This window comes from Ambystoma mexicanum, chromosome 11, assembly GCF_040938575.1.
Source record: "Ambystoma mexicanum isolate Mex_15411 chromosome 11, UKY_AmexF1_1, whole genome shotgun sequence".
In the NCBI taxonomy this organism is placed as follows: domain Eukaryota; kingdom Metazoa; phylum Chordata; class Amphibia; order Caudata; family Ambystomatidae; genus Ambystoma; species Ambystoma mexicanum.
The window spans coordinates 271,299,859-271,319,760 of NC_090934.1; the positions used below are offsets into that span (position 1 = coordinate 271,299,859).

Below are 19,902 nucleotides of genomic sequence, written 5' to 3' on the forward strand. Positions count from 1 at the left end.
CTCACCTTGTTTCCTCCCACCCTCCTCGCCTGGCCTCACCTTTTTTCCTCCCACCCTCCTCGCCTGGCCTCACCTTCTTTCCTCCCACCCTCCTTGTCTGGCCTCACCTTCTATTCTCCCACCCCCTTCTTTCCCCCCACCCTCCTCGTCTGGCGTCAACTTCCTTCGTCCCACCCTCCTGGTCTGGCCTCACCTTCTTTTCTCCCACCCCCTTCTTTCCTCCCACCCTCCTGGTCTGGCCTCACCTTCTTTCCTCCCACCCGCCTCGTCTGGCCTCACCTTCATTCCTCCCACCCTCCACGTTTGGCCTTACCTTCTTTCCTCCCACCCTCATCATCTGGCCTCACCCACCTCGTTTGACCTCACCTTCTTTCCTCCCACCTTCCTCGTCTGGCCTCACCTTCTATTCTCCCACCCCCTTCTTTCCTCCCACCCTCCTCGTCTGGCCTCACCTTCTTTCCTCCCACCCTCCTCGTCTGGCCTCACTTTCTTTCCTCCCAATCTCCTCGTCTGGCCTCACCTTCTTTCCTCCCACCCCCCTCGTCTGACCTCACATACTGTCCTCCCACCCTCCTCGTCTGACCTCACCTTTTGTCCTCCCATCCTCCTCGTCTGGTCTCACCTTCTTTCCTCGCACGCCCTTCTTTTCTCCCAACCTCCTCGTCTGGCCTCACCTCCTTTCCTCCCACCCTCCTCGTCTGGCCTCACCTTCTTTCCTCCCACCCTTCTCGTCTGGCCTCACCTTCTTTCCTCGCACCTCCTCTTTCCTCCCACCCTTCTCGTCTGGCCTCACCTTCTTTCCTCCCACCCTCTTCGTCTGGCCTCACCTTCTTTCCTCCCACCCGCCTCGTCTGGCCTCGCCTTCATTCCTCCCACCCTCCTCGTCTGGCCTCACCTTCTTTCCTCCCACCCTCATCATCTGGCCTCACCCTCCTCGTTTGACCTTGCCTTCTTTCCTCCAACCTTCCTCGTCTGGGCTCACCTTTTATTCTCCCACGCCCTTCTTTCCTCCCACCCTCCTCGTCTGGCATCAACTTCTTTCCTCCCACCCTCCTGGTCTGGCCTCACCTTCTTTCCTCGCACCCTCCTCGTCTGACCTCACATTCTGTCCTCCCACCCTCCTCGTCTGACCTCACCTCTGTCCTACCACCCTCCTCGTCTGGCCTCACCTTCTTTCCTCGCACGCCCTTCTTTTCTCCCACCCTCCTCGTCTGGCCTCACCTCTTTTCCTCCCACCCTCCTCGTCTGGCCTCACCTTCTTTCCTCCCACCATTCTCGTCTGCCCTCACCTTCTTTCCTCGCACCCCCTTCTTTCCTCCCAGCCTCCTTGTCTGGCCTCTCCTTCTTTTCTCCCACTCTCCTCGTCTGACCTCACCTTCTGTCCTCCCACCATCCTCGTCTGGCCTCACCTTCTTTCCTCGCAAGCCCTTCTTTTCTCCCACTCTCCTCGTCTGGCCTCACCTCTTTTCCTCCCATCCTCCTCGTCTGGCCTCACCTTCTTTCCTCCCACGCCCTTCTTTTCTCCCACCCTCCTCGTCTGGCCTCACCTCTTTTCTTCCCACCCTCCTCGTCTGGCCTCACCTTCTGTCCTCCCACCCTCCTCGTCTGGCCTCACTTTCTTTCCTCGCACCCCCTTCTTTCCTCCCACCCTCCTTGTCTGGCCTCTCCTTCTTTCCTCCCACCCTCCTTGTCTGGCCTCTCCTTCTTTTCTCCCACCCTCCTCGTCTTGCCTCTCCTCCTGTTCACTTTTTCTGGAGACTCCCCACGCTGGAACCTCCTTTCTTTCACTGAAAGGTTCTGTTAATGCGTGTAAAGAGCTCTGAGGCAGGCCCAGAGATGCAAGATTTGCATGGCCGAAATCTTGTTGGAAAAAAAGTATTCAGCAGTTTGTCTAAACAGCAATTTTTTCTCCGTGGCCTATAATGGCAGGTGTTGCAGGGTGGTGACAATACAGAGCAGAGCCACAGACAAGGCCAGATTGCAGCTTTGGTGGAAGAGGAGATGTGGTGAAGCAGGTGGAGGACCAGGGTGGACAGAAGAAACTGCTGAAGCACTGGTTTGGTTGTTTCAACTGGACAAAAGGAGATGCTGACCAAGATGTCACTGGGATGAGATTCCAAAGCCATTGGTGAATGGTAGAAAGTAAAAGAAGACTGGCGAGTCTTCAGCATCAGGGTGCAAGTAGGATCCAGCTAAACAAGAATGCCTGCGCTGAAAGACAAGATGGCGCATGCCCAAAAGAGTGATAGGAACAGATTAGCATGGTCCATAGTTTTAAATATTGCCGAAATTGTGATGCAAATACGGCAAGATGGGTGCGTAAAATGGGGTCAGAGTATCTAAAGAGCAACGCCTTTTTTAAAGCGGGAAAGCAAGGGGTGTTGACGAAGAAATATGGAAGCTGAACATGACCCTTCTCTCGAACTTCGGAGAGGAAGGTTTGGAAAAAACAGGATTGGGTGCTTAGGATGGGAGTTCTACGTTGAACTAGCGAGAGAAAAAAAAAACATGGCACAAGACACCTTTTTTTCTAATCGAATTTTGCCTTTTTTCGTGGTTAAAATGTGCGGCGATACCTCCTTAATGTATAAGCCATATATGTATATTCTTGCAAATGTCCCTTGCTCTGAATTGCCTTTAAAACAAGCGTTGGCAAAGCCTCCAGTTTTGATTCTCTTACAGTCAAAGAATAGGTATTTGCCATCTGCTGCCAACATATTCACACAAACGTGAACCATTTCCTAGCTGTTGCCATCTTATGGTGAGATAAAGCTGTTATAGAACATGCATATCCCATGCCTACACGAAATATAAAACCTATATTCTGCTGCTTGTTTTAGGTGTCATTCAGAGCCATTCCGAATAGCTCCAAAGATATTAATAAAAACTCGAATACAACCTCAACGATCCTGCAGATTTTAATGGACGTGTCACCGCATCCAGCCACAGTGGTGCTGTAGCCTTCCCCCTCACAGCAGTGTCTTGAGTCCCATTGGCTTTAATGGAAATCTCAGCTACCCTCTACGTGGCCTATAGAGTTCAATAGCGACTTAAATACGGCCATGCTTTGAAATGTGCATGAATGATTGGTATGCATATGGGTTTCTTAGTAATTACAATGATGTGTTATTTATATAGTGCCTTAATCCAAAGTGCTTGACATAGCACATATCTACATACAATATCACCCAACCAAAATTGGTACTCATTTATCGACCTCGGAAGGATGAAAGGCTGAGTTGACCTTGCCTGGGATTCGAACCGGCAACTTACAGATCACGGTCAGATCGCTGCAGCGAGTGCTCAACCCGCTGAGCTATCTTACCAGCTGTATATTATAGTATATTAGTAGTACAGTATAGTAGTGCTCAATACTGAATGCAGGGCATTTTAAAGTACTTTGGGAGAGGATGAATAGAAGGGATGGGTATAGGAAGGAGTGAAGTTCTCAGAAATCCGTTTGTCCATGACCGAAACCGAGTGAGATGACGGAACTTAGGCAGGACGGTGAGATATGAGCTAGGTGGGAGCATGGTGAGACGGGCACTAGGTTCATCACTCGTTTTCATATTTTCCTTGCACTAAATGATATTATTCATGATGAAAGCAATATGTAGGACTATCAATGTGCCTCTTGCCGCTATCTACTGCATTACTATGCCAAGATGGCCGCCCCCTGTCAGTAAGAAAGCATTTTAGAATGACGTCATTCTGAAAGTTCCCTCATAAGTGTTGGCATAACTCCGGTGGGTGCAAAATTAATGAACCCTTTGTGGTGCTGTGCCCTCCAGAAAGGAGGCTGTGCATTAGTTGTTTACTGAAATGAAATTTGATGTATAGAGCCATGAGTTTTAAAACCGCCTTTTGTGTTATCAAAGTTTCCTGCTATATTTAATGGTCCTATAGCCTTTCATTGAGAGAGACTGAAATCCTTAAAGACCTTAGCAAGTTCAGTATAGACCTGCCAAATCGATCTTCTCTGATCCCATGCTACTTAATGGAAAGTCAGTCATCTTCCTCCACCCACTCCTGGGAGTCTCACCCACAGCCATCCTTATTGAACTCATAGAGAACAATAAACCAAACATTGTTGATGCTGACAATGCAATTGTGGCTTGAAGAAAATGCACGAAATGCATTTGCATAAATTGCGCCTGATTTTCAAAATTGTGAACAAGGCCATTTGCAACAATCCGCAATGAAAACAGACATACATATCTAAGACATAATGGGAGGGATAGGTGTGCCTGGACCATTGGACACACATACACAGACACACTCCCAAACACCACTACACACCTTGTCCATCTGTCCAACCCTGATCACATTTGGTAGGGTGGCAAAGGAACAAACTTAGGTTTGCATGAAGGTGAATCACTGTGCCCAAAGTGTGCCCCCACTTTCAGGTAACAATACAGAAACATGTATATGTTCCCAGCTTTACTGTTTCTTTTGCTGCCAATAATTTGTACATGGGTTTCCTACATTATTTTGTGAATCTGGTCCATTTGCATGTGGTGTGGAAAGTGTGACATCAGAGAGCTGTGTATGACACACGTGTACACAAGTGTACTCACATGTTGCATGGGATTGCCGATCCAATTTGCATCTACCTCTCTTTCCAGGCGCAAATGCCAATCTTTGTGAACTGGCCCCATAGCTTTTAATACAGGCTGTTTGCCGAATGACTCACAGATTCTCCAATAAAGTCAGTTAATTCAATTATAATCTCTCTTAGGGACCGCTTCAGCAGCTCTGAAAACCCTAATTGAGACCTCCAATAGCAGACCCAGCGGTCCAAAAGACACCCAATGACATTACAACTTGTCTGTCAAAATGACATTTTGTTTTCATTCAAAACACTCATCTAGCAGCGCCTGCACATTGTCACGTGCTCAGGAAAGCTGTCTTTCAATATCTGTTCCTTGTTTTCACAATGTTTTGTTATGCCTTCTCCCCACAGAGTTACACCAAGAGTTCCACCTTCATCGTTACACTCCATCCCCTGCAGAACACCACCACAGACTTCTGGAGGCTGGTCTACGACTATGGCTGCACCACCATCGTCATGCTGAACCAGCTCAACCAGTCCAACTCGGCCTGGGTACGTATCCAGTGGAAAGGGGCTGGCCAATAGCCTTGCGTATAGTCTGTGGTCTCTGATCTTGTTGAAAGGGAGCACAGGTACAGACTTTGAAAAGGGGGGAGTGTGTATGTAGAAATGAACCCCAGCAAGGTTGTGCTGACGGGTGACCTATGACGAAGTGTGCCTAGGTCTGGTGTATTGTCAGAATACACACCCTCATATAGAAGAGAGACATGTACAATGTATTTCTTATTGACATGTGTAAGTGCCTTCAAACTCGGTCAAGCTTGTCTCTTTTTGTTAGCTGTGCATAATGTGGTTGAAGGAGGGAGTTTCAGGGTTAAAAGAGCCCGCTCCTGATGCCCTAGTGGAGAGCGAGTTGTTGAGGTGAGGACTGGTTTGAGATAGAGTGTACTACCGACAAGCGTCGAGGATGGAAAAATCACAGCCACCTCTGCGCCGGGCAATTTTCTGCAAATTTTTAGTCGATGAGGACAGTGGTCTGCCTATGGTACATTGCTTGAAAATAGAGATATTTGTAAAGCACAAATTCAACTACAGGGGGCCTCTTGCTTGCCAAGGCTGACAGATTACAAATGCTTATTGTTGCCCAACTCAAAAGACTCCGTTTATCAACCTCTGAAGATGAAAAGAGAGGGTAGACCTTCCGGGATTCAAACCTCTGAGGTAAAACACAGAGCCCTGCAGTGGATGCATTAGTCCACTGATCCAGGCACCCAGATGAGGAAGAGGGGTTCATTCATAGACAGCCTCATTGAATGGAACCTTGTTGATATGGGACCAGGATCGCTAAAAAGACTGTACTCACTGATCAAGGGATAGAAGATGTGGGCTCCGTTACTCGGTGCAGAACGAATGGCTTCTCTCAGTGGAGACACCATGAGGTTCATGGAAACGCACCACAGGTCCATCCCACAGAGTGTAATATCTTCACTGCAGAGTGCTTTCCCAGAAGGAAGAGATCTCCTCATCTTTAGGTTTGGCAGCCCATTGATTCTTTTTCTGTTGGGGGGCTTTTTCCTTTTTCCTTCATTTTCCGGTCAACATCCTATTTCTCTGAGTGTTCCTTTTCTACCTCCTGCGCTGGAAAAACCCCTTCCTCCTTTCCTCTTCTTCTACAAGGTGTCCCTCAAGGATCAGTTCTTGGTCCCCTTCATTTCTCCCTCTACACCTCTCCTCTCCCTTCTATTCTTTCCTCACTCGGTTTATCGTCACACTTATGCTGCTCATTCTGAGAGGTTTGTTTCGTTATCAGCTTTTTCTGATTCTCTCCATGCCACAGTGTTTGCCTGCCTTCTCGCTATACAGTCTTGGATACACACTCACTTTCTCCACCTCAATGCATCGAAAACTGGGATCCCTTTCTTTCCTGCCTCCGCCCCCTCCTCCCTTCTCTACCGTCTCCTTCCATCTACTTCCCCCTCCTTTTCTTTCTCTTCATTTGCATGCAATCTAGGCGTAATCATCGATTCCTTTCTTTTCTTTTTTTCTGAGTACATTTATGACACCTTCCATACCTCACGTCACCGACTATTTAATATTTGCAAGGCACATACGTTCCTCTACTTTCATGCCACTAAGATCCTAATCTCCACTCTTGTTCTCTCTCGCCACAGGTTATTTTTCCAATCTAAGGGCCTCATTCACCTGGGTAGGGGTTAGCACAGCATCTGGACATCCGAGGGATCACAGAGTCATACGTTCGGTCTGACAAGACTGACACCGCGAGAGACTGTCGAGCTCACATTAGGGTAGAGTCATGGTGAACCATGCCCAGGTAGGGCAGAACATTTCCCAAGCATGCCCTGCACTTCGAGGCACAATAGTCAAGTCTCCCATCAACTCATCCAGACTGTAGTCTACCTTATTACACTCATGCCACTGCCCTTTTACTCTGCACACTACTCCCGCTGGTCTACTGGAACCTGTCCCAATGGTGGCAGAGAGATCATGAAATTGCAGAAAATAGACTTAGGGCCTCATCACGAGTTTGGCTGTAACCCTAAAATCTGGCAGTAGCGCTATTACCGCCGGATTTAAGGGTCCACCAAATCAGGGCGTCAGCAGATTTCTCCCCAGCTCTGAGCTGGGGGGAAATCCGCTGAAAATTCACGCTATTACCGGCGGCGGATATCTCCGCGCGAAACTTCCCCATTGAACCCAATGGGGAATGGGGAATTCCCGAATGGGCTCAGTGGGGAATGGGCAATACCCGTTCCGCCAAACCCATGATCCCGCGCTATTAGCGCTGGGGTTTTTGGCGGTAGGGCTATTAACGCTGGTGCTAATAGCGGCGGTGTTACCGCCCAACTCGTGATGAGGCCCTTAGTCTGCACCAAAGGCCCAACTTGCTGTACACAAAGAGACTTGCTTGGATCTGGTTGGTCTGGCAGCCGATGAAATTAAGTAATAGAATGTGAGCTCCAAACTTCTGTACTGCCAAGCTGGAGGAGACATGCACACCACCAAATATCCTGGCCTTCACTCCCCATCCTGAAATGGGGACGTTCTGAAATGCAACAGGGAAACTCGAGTTAAGGCTAAACGAGTAATGCACAAACACACTCACACCCTACTGAAACTGGCCATTTATAATCCTGTACTATTCTGAAACTGTCAGCTCTATAAACCCTGAGGAGGGGAAAGTGCCCCCCCAACAGTGTGGATGACTACCGACTGGGTGAATGCTTGGCAGCGGAGGAGCTGCAAGACCTGACCACATGGCAGCCACAGAAAAGTGTGCACTGACCAAGGAGAGAAGCCAGGAAGGTGACAGAATCCACCCCTTGCAAAAAAATAAAAACCCTTTGTCAGCAAAAAGGTAGAACTAAGTCTTCACTGTGCCCCTGGCATTGGAGGCCTAGCTATTTCCCAATAGGTTACAAAGGGTTGGTGGTTCCAGCAATGTATGAACAAATCCGGATCATGGATTGGTAGGGTTCCATACCAATCCTGAGCATTCCCTACTTAGCCTTCATCCCATGTTACTATGCTGTGGCAGCAAGACAACTTGATAGATTTGCTTTCAGGTAGCCCAGATAACATGTTGGACATTCCTTCAACCACGGCATGGGAGATGCTTGCTCGCAAGGAATCTCTGTCTTCGTCTGTTCCCCTCCCTCCATGGGGAAGAATGTAAAGGAGCCAGTGTAGTGGGAGGTGCTGACCAGCTTTTCTTGCAGACAGCAGCCAGGCATAGCCCTCCTTAGAACATCCACATGGTTGGCCATGTAACTATGTGGACAGCCTTCCTAAGCTGGACCCAAGCATCCCCACTACAGTGGGAGCCATCCCAGGCAAACATATTAGCACAGAACTGCCCATCCAAAGAATGGTTTGTGTTTGCTGGGCCGACTGAAACAGTTCAACGCTAAAACCTAAAGTCTTCTGTTGGATCAAGATCTGACAAGATGAATTGAAATGTGTATATCTCACGGGAAAATAGAGACTACCCTTCATGATATTATATATTGTAGCCGCTATATGGGAGGTATGAAATTATATTTAATTTGCTTTTATGTGATAAGGGATCCGTAGAGTTCCGTGTATTCATGAGCTGGCAGTTCTAGCACAAAATGGCCGCAGCAACGCCTATGGAGAATCAATTAAAATTTCTTTCCATGTACTTTTTAAAGCAGCAACTTTGCTACAGGGGTTAAGCACACATGCACGCAGACATTTACTGCAGTACACTTGTATTGAAACAAATGTCCCCATGTTTAACCTAAGAGTCCCGCCTGCAGTCTAGTTTTGCTTAAGTTTAAAATGGCGCTGCAGATGGAGGCAGAAGTACTTGGTTGTAATACAGACAATGTACACCTCTTTGCTTCGAAACACAGGTTTATTAAAATTTCTCTAAATATACAATATGCATCTCATTTAACTTGATTAATTGGTTTATTGACCTGCAATAAAATAGTCCGCAGGTAGAAACAAAGTGAGTTGTCTTAAGGGTGATCCTTTCATAGAGTGCTGGATTCTGTGGGAGGATCTGATTATGCCACTGAAGTTAATAGCTTCCGGGTGAAGGACTCCACTTCCGGCTTGTGTTATTCTTTTCCGAGTCAAGGGTCACTTCCGTTCTGTTCCATCAGGGATCTTCCAGACCCCTTCACCACTCATACCCTGTTAGCAGGCCAGCTCACCAGTTGGTAAGTGGCTCGCGACTGCCCCCCTATGAGTTTGTGTGCCATCTCATTTAACCTGAAGTCTGCCTTACAGGCCCTAATGTGCCCTCAAGGTCTTGGATCTTTATGGGAAACTTGCATTTTCCTTGATGATCAGTTAATTTACTAGAAATCACCCTGTAACTCCACCGTGTCCATTTAAGCACCCCTTACTTGCGGAAGAAGAAGTATTGCAGGTCCTTAGCTGGGAGTGGAGGTAAAATTGCAGTGCACAGAATGCAAGAAGATATATTTTATAATTTGTTTAGCGTTCTTTTTAAGTTCTCCCATCGCAGAATGCAGCAGGGCACCGTTGAAAAACGGATACCACTACAATTAAGAAAATCATGAAGACTAATAAATGCAATGTAAAATAAAAAAATTAAAAAAACAGTAAACATAAACCTGCATGCATAGAGAAATAACCAGCTAACAGAAACAACAATTAACAACAAGATAACATTTGGAAGAGCAAGTCTATAGAGGGCGGTTTTAAACGGTTCCTGAAACACTGGCAAAGAGGAATGTAACAGTAGATAAATGGGATTTGGAATTCCACAATCATGGAACTGCGGAAGAGAGACACCTTCCCGGTAACACCGGGGTATTCCGACCCCAAAGGCAGGGAAGTCAGGTGCTGGTAATTTTGTAAGTCCACATTCCCATGAAGTCCTATGGGACCCCATGGGAATGGGGACCACGGAAGCACGGGCGCCGTTAACAACGGTGCTGATGCTTCTGTGAAACTCTGCTGGTGGGTGCTGTTCCGCTCGCCAGGTCTGACCCTGGCGGGCATGACGGCACCCGCCCACAGAGTCGTACTGTGCGGTCCGGAAACACTGGTGCCGGTAGGCTTACCGGTGTTTCCGGAGCAGGCGTAGCTATAATGAGGCCCATTGTTTTTATAGTGTAGTTTGATTGAACGTACTAATGACCAATCTCCTGATCCCATTACTACATGTGGTTCTCCAGCCACTTGCTAGGGTCAGTTTTGAAGCCATGTATTTTGGCCTGCACAAGACAGGAGACTTGACATTCATGCAGCAGAGTTTACATTCTGTATGTAAATCCAGCGATAATGAGTGAAGTTGAAATAAAATAGGAGTAATGTTGTCAAACTGTCGAGCACCCACAACCAATCCTGATGTCCGGCCTGCATGAAGCCAATTGAAGTGGCGCCAAAGGTGAAGCAGAAAGACCACTGGGAAGTGCATGTCTGGTGTCCAGCCTCGAGCTAACCAGATATTGAACTACTGTGCAGAACTTTTGTGTAGAGCCAATCCAAGTGCAGCCAAAGATGAAGCAGGCAGACCACAGGGACGTGCATTTATGTGGCCTAACTTTGAAATAACCAGCGACTGAACCACTGAGCAGAACTTTGACGCTGATTATGTTTTATCTGTTTCAAAACAGCTTGCAGAAAAAAACAGGGCTGAGTTATTTTCGAGATGTGTGGGTGGAAATTTAAAAAGAATCTGAAGAAATAAGAGTAGGAGATGTTCCGATGAAGATGAGAGCCGCTAAGGAAGGCGAATTATTTAAAATAAATCGACCTTTGAAGGATTTAAAGTACACATTGTGCAGACATCCAGTCTTCTATGGTATGGAGATAGCCCTCCGCCCATGTGGTTGGTGCAGTGTGCAGACTACAATCGCAGATATAGTTGAGTGTCATCGGCATTCTTGTGGATGGAGATGCCAATCGCCACTGGTAGGTGGTTTGCAAACAGGGAGCTGGGATTTGTAATGCTGGGCATCCATTTGCAAAAAAAAACCTCAATGTTTTCTACCTTAATCAGGTCAGGCATGCCTCAATTACAAAGTATGAAATAACAAAACCAGTTCAAACTTTATTCAACTCAATACAGGTGTTTGGTCTCAGATGTACCTGTTTTCGTCGAGGAGGACATTGACCACCTCTTAACTCTCATTAAAGTGTTTCAGCATAAAAGGATATGTCCTTGAAACACCTTTTTGCAATGAGAATACTGTGTTGTAACACACTTTTTAGATTGTGTTCAAGTTTGTCAATTCTGTTTTTTGGAGGGTAAGAACCCTCAATTAAACCAAATGCACATCTTATTTCACGGCTCATTGCAGTTGGATATTCTAAGACAAAAAATGAATATAAAGCAGATTCCCAGACTTCGGTAGAGCACACAAGCCACAATATGTGATTCTATTCTCCAGGGATTCTGGACCCCTCCTCTCGCTGGGATACCGTCATATGCCCTCCTAATTTTAGTATGTCCCAGATATGAGGCCTGTGGTCCCTGTGGACTCTGAGGCATTTCCCAGGCGGGATCTAGCACTGTCTTGGAGTTGCTGAAAGATGTGCATGATTAACTTCAGATTATAGTACTGTCCTGAGAATTGAGTTTGTGATTCCTCATGGATTCAGAGTTCAGAAGTTCAGATCATTGGTCCATATCTTTTCCATAAAGCTCTCATAATTGTGAAATGTTATCTCCCGTAGATTGTAGGTATTCCCCCTTATCTGAGAGGTTTTGAATCTGAGAATTTTTGTTGCGCTTAGAGATTTGAATGTGGTTTTCATGCCCGCTCAGGAGGGCAGACATGGCTGGTAAATGCCCACCAGCCTGAGATAAGGCAGGGCCGAGTCAAGCTGGGCCTCAGTTCGGGCTGTGGGCGGTTACCCGACATATCCACCCTCCTGAGCGACATGATAGCCATTCACACCCCAGGGTACATCCAGTTGGGCAAATGGCCTTCATTATTTTTCCTCAGGGGATTTGTGCTGATTGTGCAGCCAATCTCCCGAGAAAAAGAAAACAAAATGAAAAAAAGATGGCCGCCACCATATGGAAAATGGACCAAGTCCCTTTACATGTGTATAGTGGTGGCTGGGAGATCGGAGGAGCGCCAGGACCGGAGCATGGAGATCTGATCCCGCCGCTAAGTGTGGATGGAGGGACGGGGTGGGAAAGGGGATCGGGGGATTTTGCAGGGAGGGTCGGGTGGGAGGGAACATGGGGAGGCTCTCTGATGCCTCCCCACATCAACAAAAAAAAGAAATGGCGCCACCTGGGGAAAGGCCTCGGTTGGCTGGGACAGCAGGCGGAGAATGTCTATTCTCGCCTGCTGTTCCAGCCGCCTGATTCGCTGAGCGTCCTTCCCGGGGGCAAATGGTTATTTGATAGGATTTTCTCACAGCAATGAGGTCTAGGATTTACAATGCTCTGTTGTTTGAATGCTGACATCAGTTACTGCATCTTACGTTTATTTACTCATTGCTGATTTATTTGGTGATCTCTGTGGAGAACTCCGCTTCTGGAGCCACAAGAACAAAAGTAGCATGAGGGTTCAGATTGTTCACAGTCCCTTGTGCATTCAGATCTTAGAAGTGTGAGGGGAGAGGACGAAGGCATCATATAAGTTTAGACATTGACCGGAACGTCCAGAAGATGCTCTGAGGCCATATGGAGCTTAATGGCGACCTGCAAGAGCTAAGCTCAGCAGGCAGGAACCAAACACTTTTCGCTCTATCCTTCTGTCTTCTGCCACAGCCTTGTTTCTCACTTTATTAATAATCAGAGTCCACACCACAGATACTTTTGGGTTTGGTTTCACCAACTGGATCTCTCTTGGGTCTTTCTCGGCTGCTCATAGTCTATAACACAGATGTGTGTTGCCCACTCTTTTTGTGTAAACAGGAACCAAACAAAACCGGTAAGTGGTGGCAGGAAGAAGGCATCCAAGGATGACATAATTCCTAGGTCAGTTAGCTTGCCCAAGGGTCCTGCAAGCACCCCAGGGTCACAGTGGGGAACACCCCTTAGAAAGGGCAGGGAGGCTGTTTGAAGATCCAGATCGTCTGACGTTTCTGGAATCGCAGGTGCTTCTCTTCAACCTGTAAGGGGTGGACAGGCTATTTCACCAGGTGGCACCAGCAAAAGCTACAGATCTACTCCCGATCCTTGTCTTCCTAAAGGATGTAGGCAATGTGTTCCTGGTGCCTATGCAGCACGAGAGTCTGGCAGTCCTCTAGTGTTTCATGTTCAAGTGGCGGTACAAAAGACCTGTTATGCTAAGAGTTTTGTTTATACTGTGGCCGGCACCACTGGAGTGTTCTAAAAGTAGTGGTCCAGCAGTGCTGATGCTTGTATGGAGACTGGCATAGTGTGCCCCTGCTACGAGTATTCAGACCATGACTGTGATAGAACAATACATGGCCCCAGAGGCTGTGCAACAAGAAAGGGGCTGAAAGGTTATAAACACACCTGAAAGATGTGCCGAGATGAAGAAGGGAACGGTGGGTAAGGATTGTGGTACTAGGCCTGTCTCTTAGATCTGTCATTACCCGGTAATAATAGGACTCTGCTGGGGCTGAGAGCTGTACTTACTTGATCTGCGTCCGAGTTGAGGTTTGGAATTATTCAGTGGTACTAGAATTGCCCCTGGCTGAGAGCTGTCTTTTCCTAGTTATGCTGGAAATGCTTCTGAGATTAATTTCGCTATTATGCAGTGATAACAGAACTTAACAGAGCAATCAATTCCTAGAGACACTGAGACTGCATCTGAGATTAGATTTTTCATTGCCCTGGGAAATTAGAGCACTGCCATTTCCCATTGATACAGGTGAGACTTTGGTGCTCATCTGAAATAATTGAATCAGGTCTGAGGCGTTGATGCACTGATAGTGAGGTCCAGAGACCGGAGCCTTGATGATGTAGCGATCAACCCTCCTAATATTCATAATTTGGTGGTGCGAATACAGCAAGGTATGGGGAGCCAACCAGAGGTATTGAGATCAATCATTGCCCAGTGAATCTGCAATTGACCAAGAACTGAGCTCTGACATTAACCACTCATCCTAGACATCTAACATACCTGGGATCTGTAATTACCTATTGTAACTAGCAAAGGCCTCCAGCTAAGATCTGTCATTCCGAGGCTAGGCTAGCACTTCCACAGAGCTTGGATCTTTCATGACATTGGGTTAATAGCATATGGGACTAAGAGCTTGCCTGTAGGTCCATGGGAAATGTGGGGTGGTCCGGACATGGGGCTTCATCATGAGTGGGCAGTATCCCAGTGGTAAATCTGCCAGGATACCACCCAACGCAATTATCGTTACTGCGGTAAATCCCATTTTATTTTCTTAGTCCATGGGACTCAATGGGGCATTCTCGGCACAATTACTGTGGTGCTAATTGTGCCGAAAATGGATGGAAAGTTGGCTTATTCACCTCCAGCTCAAAGCTGTAGGTAAATGCTCAGAGTTTTACCCAACTCGGGATTGGGCAGAGCAGTAATGCAGTGGTGATGGCGTTGCCACTGCATTTCTACCGCTCCGCCCAACTTCTGATGAGGCCCATGGTCCCCCTTATGTCCCCTCATTCCCCAATATATTGCAAGCTTTATCTGAAGTCAAATAAGGGTGTTGCAAGAACACCTTTTTCATATTTTGGTATTGAGACTAAACACTCGGGTTGTAGCAGGCTGAAGACACATGGGATGGGTCAGAATCATATATCACATATGTTCAATTGCAATTAATACAAGGGCGTTATTGGTTTATTACACATATAAAGCTGTTTATTCGCATACAAATATCAAAGATGTTGGGAAAATAAGACTTTATTTTCTGCTAGATATGTGCTTATTATGCGGGTACTGGTAAGTAAACGTTTAATTAAGGACAAGTCTTTTAGTGTTCTGTGGTCATGGCCCTACCAATTGGGGTCACTGTGAATGTTCAAAATCTGGCATATATGCCATATAGTGAAATCTGTACTCCTTATCCTGTGGGATTAAGTACCAAGCTATCACAGTTGAATTCCAGTGTTTACAGTTGAGGTAAGAAGTGGGCTCCTCTGAGTACCTCTGAAGAGTGATGAGATCTCTGGTAGTCCTTTGGTTCTGCCAGGCCGGTCTCATTTACTTTGTTGCAATTACTTGGAATTCTTTTTTGAATTTATTTTTAAGAGGGGGGACACTTCCCTCTTCTCTACCACCCGTGTCCCAGTCCCCTAACCCCCATTTAAGTCCTATGCCCTAAATACATGCATACAATTTGAAGTAATTACATGCAATTGTAACAAAGGTAATTACTGCAAAATAATTTACTTCATTAAAACAGGAGCTTGGACAAACTCCCAGGTTAAATAGGAATATTCAAGCTGAGTGCAAACTCTGATTCCAATCAGAAGTTTGGCTGCCACCCAATTACTGGTAGCCACAATATTCAAACTTTCCCAGTCTGCTTCCTGGGTAAGCACTCAAATACGGATTCCACCAGGGAATACCAAACATCATGGAAAGCCTGCCACAAGATCTGCTCTTGGCTCCTCCAGCCCGGATCCATCAAAGGCAGACAGAAGCTGGAACCATCCATTTCCTTTCCCAAAAAGGGAACTAGGATAGGCAGTGACACTCATATCAGATTGATAGCTCTGTGGTCTAATCACAATCAACTGTGCAAAGAGACTCACACACAGGCTGGGGCACCACAAGCCTGTTCAGCCCATCACAGAAGGGCATCCCTGATGAGCCTCAGATTAGGACTGTGATTAAATGGCCACTGCTCTGTGGGAGCCTGGATGGCACCTACGCAGGGTCCTTCGCCTCCAGTGAGCAGGGGCCTGGTTCCAGTGGAGCCCTCTGAGAGAGGTAATGATCCAGCATCAGGCATCCACACTGTTCCCTGGGAGGCTTAGGGGTCATAACTCTCCTCTGCCTTCCATGCCTTCTGTCTTCACTTCACTGGCAGAGGACTGTGTGGTACACTGTATCCCCAAAACAGGTCCTGGTGAATTATTGTCCTTGTGGAAGTTCAAAGATTAACTAAAGAACAATGGATTTCCCTCTCCTTTTAAAGGCAAAATACCACAGGGGTTGGTCCAAAGAGCAGTCCTGCTATAAGGGGTCCAATCGCCATTGTTGTAACAAGTGCCTGTGTTGCCTTATGTTATCGTACCCAGTGTACATTGCTTGCAGGAAATGGAGGGTTCTTTCTTTTTAAAGGAAATTCAATAACCTATGAATTTTTCTAATTGTATGGTTTTATTTTTGCATTCACTTAATGCATTTATTTCATGCTTTTATTTGGCAGTGTAATTTCAAATTGTTAGCTAAAAGCATTAAGAGAATGCAAAAATAAAAACATACAATTTGAAAAATGTATAGGATATTGGATTTTCTTGAAAAAGTAAGGCGGTCATACACCAGTAAAGACAAAAGTCTCATCGCGCAGCCGTTCTTTTTCTATATCTACTACAGTAATGTTGTTTTAACCCTGACCAGGTCAAACAATAGAGACCTTCTTGTACCATTAAAAAAGGACTGCTTATGGTACACCATAAAAATATCATTTTGGCGGCATGGATCATTTTCAAAGAGGAATGTGATTAGCTGACCTCCCTTTCAGAAACTGAATTCCCCACATCATTTTATGTTAATAAAAATCAAAATGCTCAGGCTAACCTACCCTCACCAGATGACACACAAAGACACATTCAGGGAAAATGTTAGAAAAATCTGACAGGAAAAAGAAAAAAAAATACAGAGCCTCTCACCCGTGATACAGTCTAGGCCTTTCCTCCTAACTTTAGGCTTCAGCAGGGGAGTGGTATGCATGCCCACTTGTATTGAAGGACCCCACAGAGGGCCTCAAAATGTGTCACAAGACAACATTATTTTTCTAATGTAGTTCACAAACAGCTTCAGGGTCAGCGATCACTCTCTGGCAAAGCTGCCGCCATTGCAGGAGCAACTTGTTTGGGATTGAGTGGAGTACAAGGTCTTCACCATGCAGAGAGATGGTGCGAGTCGAGGACATATAATGAACTGCTACTGCCATTCCTTATAGTAGTCCACAAAGTTTGCATTGGTAGTTGCTTTTACCTCCTGTGGATAGATAGGATAAATATATACAGGCTTCCAATCACCACAGCTACTCTGACAGGAAACATTACATCATACTGGGAATTTTCTTAAGTGGCAAATTCCCTGCTACAGTGAAAATGATATGCGATTTAAGTTCCTATAGAATTTACAATGACACACATTAAAATAATTTCTGTTATCTGTAGTGTGTTTCGCTTGACAGTCTTGAAGACTGATGTCAATGGGCCTTTGTGTTCACCATTGGGGTAGAAAAAAATGTTATAAGGCGTTTACATCTTTCAGTTATGTCCTGAATTTGTTCTCACTCGTGGTCTCAAGTGACATTTTTTAAACTTGGTGATATGTGGTTTTCCCCTAGGGAAAAGTACACGTCGAGGGTCATTCTGTTTTCTCTCTGTCTGTCTTTCTGTATCTCCCTCCCTCCGTCCATCTCTCTCTCCCCCTCTATCCCTCCATGTCTCCCTCACTTCCTCACTTCTTGATGCACTTGAGAGCACACCATGTTCTATGGGGCCTTTGTTTACTGGTGGTTATTACAGCCAGATAGTGAGACCATGTATAACTTGCTAATACAATATCAGAAATGTTCTGCCAACAGCAAAAGTCTGACAAAGAGTGATGTACACTCCTATGACACTACAATGCTCTGGTTACTGATGCATGCATTGAAAATTAAAACATGCAATTCTTTCATTAGTTGAATGAGCAATTGAAAACATAGTATTGTATCAAACAATTGAAGAAAACTGAAAAAGTCTCATGATTAAACTGTCCTTGCACACCGTGTCTGTTCTGGGCAGACATGCCATCATCTATTAATGAGGGAACTGTGCTGTTTCTGAAATCTGAAAACTAAGACAGCCTTGTGCACTATCAATATGCTTTGACAATGGGACTGAACCGCGTGTTAAACGTGACATTACTCAGCACTTTAGATGCGCCTGGTCATTACCCAGTGAAACCAGGACAGCCCTGTGCATGGTTCTGTCATCACATAATGACACAATACTGGCCTGGTGATGCAAGCTGTAATTACCCAGTGTGCCCTCAGGCTCAAATCTACTATCCCAATCTAGTATCCCAAAATGTAGTGTTTGACACCATTGCCAAACTTAAAGCCTCCAACTGCAAAGGCGATTCTGTCCCTGCATCAGTAGTCAAATCCTGTGCCCACACCCTCACCCCTATTATCACCAACTTCGTGAACGCTTCTTTCAATACCAACCTAGTACCAGCTAGCATCAAAGAAGCTTGGGTCACCCCTCTCCTGAAAAAACCTACCCTAGACCCCACGGTGCCCACTAATTACAGGCCAATAACAACTGTCACATTTCTCCTCAAAATATTGGATAAACTAGCATACAACCAAGTCCAAACTCACCTCGAACAAAACCACCTCCTTGGCACGAGGCAATCTGGCTTCCGCCCCAACCATAGCACAGAAACGGCGCTCCTTGACTTAAAAATCCAAATGGATACCATCAGAGATTCAGGAAAACTCTGCATCCTCCTCCTACTCGATCTCTCCGCAGCGTTTGATTTAGTAGACCATAATAAACTGTGTGCCACACTAGCAAAAGACTTTAACTTCTCCACCGAAGCTACTACCTGGATCAAATCCTTTCTTGCTGACCGCACCTCCAGGGTCGCCATAGGTAAAGAAGCCGCCAACCCAATCATAGTACCCATTGGTGTCCCCCAAGGGTCCTGTCTCTCACCAACATTATATAATGCATACACTAAACTCCTCTTCTCAGCGCTAGACGACATGGGTGTCATCTACACCAACTTTGCAGATGACACCCAGATCCTCATCCCTTTATCGGGAGATTACACTCAAGACACCGACACTATCAACAAAATATATGCCATAATCCAAAATTGGATGGCACTAAATAGCCTCTGCCTCAATGATGAGAAGACTGAGGTTCTCATTGTGGGCTCCCAATCCAAAATAGAAGCCTGACATCCTGATTACTCATCCATCAACATTGATGGCACAAACATATCAGTAGTCAAACAAGTCAAAACACTAGGTGTCTACCTAGATGCCAACCTCACCTTGACCAAGAACATTAACGCCCTCTCCTCCTCTACCTCCTACACCGCAAAACTTATTGCTCTCAGTCGCCAATTCTTGACACCCACCAACTGTATCACGCTGTCAAGAACTTTAATCTTATCCAGGCTCGACTACTGCAGCGTACTCTACCTGGGTACCTCAAAAGCCAATCTAAACAAACTACAGCTTATTCAAAATAAAGCCCTTCGGGCGGCCCTTGGAATAAGGAAGTCAGATCATATCTCAAATATTAGAAGAAACCATCACTGGCTCCCCATCAAAGCCAGGGTCACATTCAAAGCCCTGTGCGTCACATACAAATGCATCCACTCATGTGTCCCCATCTACCTCAACCACGCCATCACCAAAAAAGTATCTAAGAGGCCCCTCAGATCTAACAGTCAACTACTCCTAGCTATCCCCCGATACAAGACAATGTGGGATGTATTTACCCATGCATCCAAGCCCTACCTCAAAACTGTGCAGTACTGACATGAAAACATCATGATGGCCAGAGCTTCCCAGAAAATGCACAGGGAAATGCAGGAAGAATAGGCTGCCACCCATTTTTGCCGATGTTATGGGCACAGAAGGACACTGCCTAAAACCACCATTGGACTACCCGCACAGTAGTCTGAAACCATTGGGAATGGCAATGCTGATTGCCAAATGCAACCTAGAATTGTGGGGAATTCATT

At 46.1% G+C, this 19,902-nt stretch overlaps 1 protein-coding gene across 5 annotated transcripts in view; it reads left to right on the forward strand.

The window, feature by feature from the left end:
* Positions 1–19,902, forward strand: part of PTPRU (protein tyrosine phosphatase receptor type U) — a 1,238,801-nt gene that overhangs the window by 1,126,422 nt on the left and 92,477 nt on the right. For all 5 annotated transcript variants that reach the window (XM_069623015.1, XM_069623016.1, XM_069623017.1 and 2 more), the window contains one exon: positions 4,964–5,104. In XM_069623015.1, the coding sequence (XP_069479116.1) occupies positions 4,964–5,104 (141 nt within the window). The remainder of the gene's footprint in view (positions 1–4,963; positions 5,105–19,902) is intronic.